At 41.1% G+C, this 7,702-nt stretch overlaps 1 protein-coding gene across 1 annotated transcript; it reads right to left on the reverse strand.

Moving 5' to 3' along the window:
* Positions 1–421: 421 nt before the first annotated feature.
* DCUN1D3 (DCN1, defective in cullin neddylation 1, domain containing 3) lies at positions 422–4,091 on the reverse strand. Its single transcript, XM_010191147.1, has 2 exons — positions 3,661–4,091; positions 422–1,628 (listed from the first exon to the last, which is right to left on the reverse strand). Exons 1-2 carry the CDS (start codon positions 4,089–4,091, stop codon positions 1,145–1,147), a joined length of 915 nt encoding a protein of 304 aa, XP_010189449.1. The 3' UTR covers positions 422–1,144.
* Positions 4,092–7,702: the final 3,611 nt, after the last annotated feature.

The following is a 7,702-nucleotide window of genomic DNA, read 5'->3' on the forward strand; positions in this document are numbered from 1 at the left end:
CTCGTCTACACTGTTGTCATTAAGAACACATTAAGAATTCACTTTGTCATCAGATGCCGATATCGCTGCTCCAGAAAATGTGGAGTATTAACTGTGATTTAGCAATTAAAAATAGGTTTTAAAAAATTGGTTGCCAATATTAATGCAAAAGATAGTTCCTTACACAGAAGTACTGTGCTTGCCAGACAAGTAAGAGAATACTTTAGGTATAAATCAAACAAATTAAAGCAGAATTATACCACAGTTTTCCTTGAAGACTTAGGGTTTGTGTGTTGCTTCTGTCAATGTTTAGCAAACTTAAGAAGCAGAACTTTTGGTTCTTCTAGTCAAGTAAAAATATTCTCATGTAACCACAAAAATACAACTTCCAGAGAAAATGGAAGTCCATCAAGAAGTCCACTTTCAATAAAACTGAGGTAGTACTGCTCTTTTATTACGTGATGTGTAAGAGATTTAGATACAAATCATCATCTACCACTCAGTTGACTGACAGGTACAGTAATTTTATAAAACAATCCCAACATTTAGTTTGAAATTCCAAAAAAAGGAGTGACCTGGACTCGTTCACTAAGAGTTAGCTTAAAATGGGAATTAGCCATATTACAAAAAGCTGTTGCTTATGTTGTTTTTTTAGAGCCTTATTACCAAGGGATTAATGCATTTATAGTTAACAGTTAACACTGCTGTTCATCTTGGTATAAAACCTTAAAATTATTACAGCCTAAAATTTCAACAATGTAAACAGCACTACACACAGTACAGACCTGCCCTGACAGATGTAGTATGAAAAACTTAATCTGGCACTGTATAATTTAGCAATGTTAATTTAACCTAACTGAAAAGATCTACATTGTGCAAGAAATATCAGACTTATACTAATCTGAAGTCTTTAAAAAAAAAAAAAAGAACCCAAAAATGCTTAACTTGTAGCCAGGGTCAAATATTTCACGGCAAGAGTAAAAGGAATAACCATAATTAAGAAAGTGCCTAAAACATGATACAGCATTTTAGAGCCCTTTCAAAGACAAGGCAGAAAAAGGTGTAAAGTAGAAAAGTCTGGAGCCTCGGTAATTTCCAGAAACATCCAGAGTTTACATTTCACAAAGGGCGACGGGTTGCTTTAATCACTGCCGCTTCGACGCCGCTAAGTCTGTTCTTCCACACACAGGCCCTCTGTGTCCGAAGATGTAATACATTTGGTTTCCTCTTCCTTTTTCCTCTGCTCCATTTCCCACTCCACAAAGGTATCGAAGAGACTCGGCCAGGCCTCATCCTCGCTGTAGTTGCTAAGGTCTGGTCCAATCACCTGAGTAAAATTTAGAAACATGTTCCACGTGTCCCGGGAGATTCCCTTGATTCCTGAGGGGTTCTCAATTAGGAAGTGTAACCACTGGTCCAAAATGGGAGGCTTGTTTTGGGTGAAGACTAATTTCCAAAGGGCAATGGCTATTTCTCGATGTAGTGACCTCTGTCCTTCTTCAGAGTCCAAGCCGAACTGGAAGGTGAAACGATAGAGATCCTTGAATTTATCTTCCTGCTTGGCTTCGTTTAGGAGGCTGGGGAACTTCGCACAAATGCCATCGATGCTGTCTGCATTTATTGCTTTGCAGCCTTCAAAAAACTCCTTCCTGTTAAGCAAGAGAAGAGAAATTAGTGCGAGCGCTTCCCACCAAGCTCACATGCTGAACACTTCTCATCTCCGTTCTAGGCCAAATCTGAGGGTTATCTGGACCAGACAAGGTGAACTCTCAGCTCAGGCACCACAAAAGTCTCAGCAGTGGGGGCTAGCGGAAGGAGAGACATTTCCAGCGAGTTTCTCACGGCCTGGGGAAGCACAGACACCACTCAGATCTGTTGGGGCACTGTTAACATTTAAAAGAGATTTTGCTGTCTGGCTTCCTGACTACTCAATACCACCACATCCAGTGCCTTTCACAATAAAAAGTTATTAAAATTCACCATAGAATAAATACCAAATGTTCAAAACCACCACATTTACGCACTGAAGCACCATATATAAACCAGCTTGATACAGTATTGCTCATGCCTAAAATGTCTGTGCTCTGGGCAAGCTGTTCTAAAGGGACAGCACAGTTCCCTGCTGGCTTTCCTGTGGTTTTTGGTTGCCCCTCCAGCCTGCAAAATAAAAAAGGGTGCCAATGGCAACAGTCAGTGGAGACACCTGCTGAGAGTGCGGAAGAGACCATGGCATCAAACAACAAGCTACATACAACACAACGTGTAAACACTGCTTGAAGCACCGGTCCTATACTAATTAGCCCATTAATAATCTGGCCAAGCGGGTAGATGGTTAGCTCTGATTTCTTTAGTGCTCATAAGCAAGTATTACAACCAATATTAACTAAACCCAGCAGACTGATGTGGGACAGGTTGGAGGGAGGACAGGAGACAGGGCAGCGCTCAGAACAGACCGCATCACTTTCCTTGATGGAAGAAGTCGATCAGCACCTGTATCCCGGAGCGTGCCGTTAAACAGAGGTAACATCTCACCACTAGATTTGCCCTCTCTCCAAAAAGATCAAAATTACATTAATAATTAACAAGGCAGCTGTGCAGAATCACAGACACTACTTGCAATTCCTTTACCACATTAGCAAATACCTGTGCCATCAGCCTTCAGTAAATCCACATTTGCATTCCAGAGTAACTCATCCGCTTGACACACACCCACATCCACAGAGACTCAAAATGCTGGAAAAGCTCTCTGTTCAGCACACAGCAGAGGCTTGGTTTCAAAGCTCAGAACACCAAAGCAATTTTGAAAGTTATTAGCTGAGTTAAACTAGGTAGCATTACTCAAACCAATCTAGATAGACTGAAAAATAAAAATTCATTCTCTCTCAGCAAGTCCCTGAGTAAGCCTTTACTTGCTCTTACCTGGACATTGATAATCAAGTCAGGAGGGCTGTTGTAGTTTTGAGTTTCATTTGGTTTTGGTTTGATTTTGTTGTTGTTGTTGTTGGTTGTTTGGTTGGTTTTGTTGTTGTTGTTTGGTTTTTTCCTGTTAAGTTTTAGTTGTTCTGTCATTACATCACACATGCCATAAGCCTGCTGACTGACACCCTTGTCCAGACAGCACCTTAAACACCAACCACTGTAAGAAACAGCTACCAGTGTCAAAAAGCTTGTGTTTCCTTCCCACTCTATGCTTTAACAGGATTAACCTTGGAAAAAGACATTAACACCAGTTGGGCGGGAACAATTCTTAGGAAGCAGTCTGCTTGTCACTCTTTCACAAAATGATAACAGAGTTGGTAGCAGTTACTAAGGAATCATACATTCTTTTAAAGTTAAAATTCATTTCAGTGTCCAATCCTGTTATCAAGATAATGCTGGATACAGTAAGACTGCTTCTGGCAAATCAAGAATAAATGAGTGTCTATAGAATCTCAGCACACTGTTCATCATTAGCAGCATAACGTCCAAAACCACGTTTTCGGCTCTGAAACCCACAGTGAGGGGAAGGAGAAAAGAGGATAATTTCTACAGGAATTCCTGCAGCGGTAGGAATTAATTTGATCAAAATGCAAGTGTTAGAGGAAATAAATAAGCGAAGTTAATGAGGCTGTCTCTCCAACATACAGATGACAGGATATACTTTAACATATGAAAATAATTACAAGTTCTACAAGAACTAACCTTGTAAATTTGCACATGGTAGCAGCCTGGAATTTCCAAGCCAAAACTAGCACTTTAAATTCAGTGGGATCAACACACAGGTCATTGCAAAACCGTTCCATTCCTTCTTCCAGGATGGCATCTTCCCGTTCATCCTTATACCTCCAAAATAACTCCCCGATCCTTTGGAGCGAAGATTCTTCTGCACTGGAAACAGAGTCCTTCTTTGTATCTCCAGAAAACGTGGGAGGCTGACTAGACTCTACAGCAGCATCAGTTTTCTTTGTCCCGTTCACAAGTATATCTCCTGAAGACTTCCCGCAAGCCGAGACGAGGTCATCTTTGTGGACCGCACTTCTCTTGCTGTGAGATTTGCTGCTGGATTCCCTTCCCCCATTTTTGCTGCCGAGGGTAGAAGAAGGATTCTTGCACTTCGTGACACACTGGCCCATGATGTTGCACGCCCAGCTCCTCGAGCGGTCCCCTCGCCGTTGCACGCCCTCGCAGCTGCTCCTCACCACATCTCACCATGCCATTAGTGGCAGTCAACTAACCTGAAAAACAGTTTCAGTCAAATTGGTGTTTCTCCAGAAAGAATATCGTGAGTATTAAATGTGGGATAACATATGCCAGTAAGAGACTGACTTCAGAATATTTAAGTTTTGCGTACTGAAAAGGAGTAGTGTACAGAAGGTTGGCATATGCCATAAATTTCAGGCAATTTCAGGCTGTTTTACCTAGAAATCAGTGCAGCGCACTCAGTGGCTGCAGTATACTAACGGGTCCTAATAAAGGAAATTCCTAAAATTCTTACTGTAACACAGGTTACAATGAAGTTGATTCATGTACAGGCTTCATCAAGACAGACTACTCTAACCCAGAAATATTTTAAAGGAAATGGTTTTTTAAAGTATACCCACAGTTTATATATAGAATATAAAACACTAAAACAAAGCGGACGGGGGGCAGCGACTGATGGGACAACCTGGCAGAGACCCAAGCATTAGATTTAGGCAAATGGGCAAAAGGGGTTTTGGGGGGACGTGGGGGTTTTTTTGGTGGTGGGTTAGGGGAGTTGTGGGTTTGTTTTTTTTAAACAGAATTTGGAAACTAGATTTTTTTTTTCTTTATGTATACAGTGTATTTGCAGAAAGGAGGCAACACTCACTTTTCATGCAAGATGGTGTTTAGGAATTATTCACTGTTGCAAGTGGGCTCCTCCCTTCAGGTAATGAGACAGACAGGGGGAGGGGGCCTTTTAATGAAGCTTTTTCAGACAGACACACATGCAGATAAGAAGTAGTAATTCCAGTTTGGTTTAAAAAAATAGCAAAATTTAAATGCCAAAATTATTTCATGATACTCTGTTTTTATAAATCACAATGTTAAAGCCTTGAATATTTGGAAATATTTTACCCACAGAAAAGGTTTCTTAAATTTTCCCTATTAAAACTAAACTACCACTGACGCTACCCTATCAGCATGCAGCCACGCCACGGACAGTCCATTTCTCAGAAACACCAACTCCAAGAAAGCAATTGCTTATCATATTCCTCCTTCACCCACTTATTTGCATTTCATCTCCGCTGTCAGTTAGGCAAAAGCCTCAAATGTAACAATTGGGTTTCCTTGTTTTTCTTTACTCCTTCCAGAACAAGAAACAAGAAATAAGAAAGATTAAAAGTGAAGAAATAAAATAGACGTCATATCAGTTTTCCTGTACTCTTCATTGAGTAAAGCTCTTCTGAGACTAAACCCCCGTTTTAAGCAGCAAACCAACTCAGAACAGCAGCACGCAGTGCAGATGAATCTCCAGATACTAGGCTTACAAACTTAAATCTTCTCTCAGCCATTCTACCTGTTTTGGCAAAACACCACATGTACAGTTTCATGAGCAAAAAAATAAAAATATTTTGGCAGTACAACTACAACAGTCAAGACCCTGATTTTCACAACCTGGCATCCCTTTCCTCCCCAATCCCTTCTTTTTAAGCCCATAACCCACAAAAAGAAACTATCAAAATTCTATTTTTAAGCAACAGAAGGAACCAATGTCTGGTACTTCCTTTCATCAAACTGCTTTAAAGATGAACTTTGTAGCATCATTTTTATAGGCAAGTAAAGATTAATGTATTCAAGTATAATTTCTTACTGATTTGTATTTTAAAGGATTCATTAAAATATACATTTCCACATAAACAACCCAAAAGACAATTTCACTGGTTCTTTGTACTCCATAGCTCTTAGTTCATTGCAGATACAGCCTGGCACTGGTTCCTGTGCTGCCATGCATCTGAGCAACATCACCTTCTCCAGTCTACACTCATCATTTCTTCATTACGCCACACCAAACAGGATATTATTAGGCAGTGAAAATTATTGCTTAGTGATTAACTCCTAGATGACAGCCTTCCTTTCCCCTCCACCTTTATTTAAAGGTGAATTTTTGAATTTTCATCAGAATTCAAAAGCTCAATCCACACTAATTCTTCATCAATTTTTCACAGGCAGTTAACATTACTTTGGCTAAGTTTTAATTCAAGGAGAAGCATGCAAGTAAAGGAACAGAATACAAAAATCCCAAGTAAAAACTAACGTTGGAGGTAAAAGTAGAGTTTAGCTACTTTATAAAGCTTTCTGCTTAAATACATAACAGCAATTGCTGTTAGGAATACAGAACAGCTTTCCCTATGGGCACATTAAAGTAGCTGGTATTAGTGAATGGTGCTGGGAGTGCCTCTAAAGTAGCTGGGAGTAGTCAAAGCACATGCAGTATAATGGACAGAGATGAATCCAATTCACTTTAGGAATCCCAATTTAAAAGTTAAAAAAAGAAAAAAGAAAGACGGTTTGCTAGACTAAGTTACATACTCTGTCTATAAATTTTCCTAATGGAAGTGATTCATGCTGTCATGCTTCCTAACCAACAGCGTGTATTAATGAAGATAGCAATCTAATATTCATGTCTACAAAGTGACATCACCAGGATGATGAAACAGACGGGGTTTATTGTTGTTTGCTGTCATGAAAAGACAGCATTACAATCACAGAGGGAAGGTCAGCCAGCATTATTAAACACCTGCATGCAAGGAAATGTCCCAGCAGCTGTTTCCCAAAACTACAACGGGAGCACAGCAACATTAACCCAGAGTGCAAGCTAACCACGTCCCCCCCAGTGTGCCCCTCTAACAGACACATTTTCTGTACCCCACCTACTTGCCTCACAAGGAGCCAAGTGCTGCTCCTCAGCAGTCACTGCCTGGGCTCTGCTAGCCCTGCTCTTCCCTGCGGTGACAGAGCTCTTCCTTCCTCCCCGCCAAGGAGGTTTTCAGGGAGCAAGCCTGCTCGATGTGAGCAAACATGAGAAGATACTGAGGTACTGTTGCTGCAGTTTCTCGCTTTTCTACTACATGAAACTCGATGCCACGTGCCAGATACTTTGAAGCATTCTACCCCAAAAATAGCGAAACCAGCTTGTGGGGGGGGGGGGGGGGGGGAAAGTCTGCCTGCATCCGCTGGCGGTTTGTACATGTATCTGATTTTGTAAGAGACACGTCTTTTTGGCGCTCCATCAGTTACCCTTTTATAAAAGGCCTTCACTGAGCTGGATCCACTTCACTTACGAGTCACCTCCGCTTCCTACATGACTCAGGCTTCAAGGCATGAAAAGAACAAGAGCCTCGGAAGGAGACAGAAACAAGTGGGAGAACTCAGCCCCTTTGTTAGGGAAGGCTAGAGAGAGGATCCAGTTGCAGCATCAGGAGCTGCGCTGTGCTCCGTGTGCAAGGAGTATGAAAAAGCACTCTCAGGAAAGCGAACACATCGACTCATTTAACTGTAGAGCAAAGCAAATGTCACGTCTAGGTCATGTCGATTTACAGCTAAGCAAGCACAAGGATGTGCAGAGATATTTCTCCCAGCTGGACTGGAAGTATAAAATTCTTAAGTATAAAATTCTCGCGTACCCAAAGGTTACACTGGATTGGCAGCAAAACACCAATTCTCAAAAGGATCAGTTCCCAAGAGCAAAATTACTGTAAGAGGCTTATACAACATCACAGTA

This window comes from Mesitornis unicolor, unplaced genomic scaffold, assembly GCF_000695765.1.
Source record: "Mesitornis unicolor isolate BGI_N332 unplaced genomic scaffold, ASM69576v1 scaffold46748, whole genome shotgun sequence".
Classification (NCBI taxonomy): Eukaryota; Metazoa; Chordata; class Aves; order Mesitornithiformes; family Mesitornithidae; genus Mesitornis; species Mesitornis unicolor.

Bases quoted from the DNA above. Each gene is read 5' to 3' on its own strand.
- DCUN1D3 (XM_010191147.1), bottom strand. From the start codon at position 4,091: ATGGGCCAGTGTGTCACGAAGTGCAAGAATCCTTCTTCTACCCTCGGC. The intron at 1,629-3,660 runs GTTAGTTCTTGT...CTTGCTTAACAG, and splicing joins ACCATGTGCAAATTTACAAG to GAAGGAGTTTTTTGAAGGCT.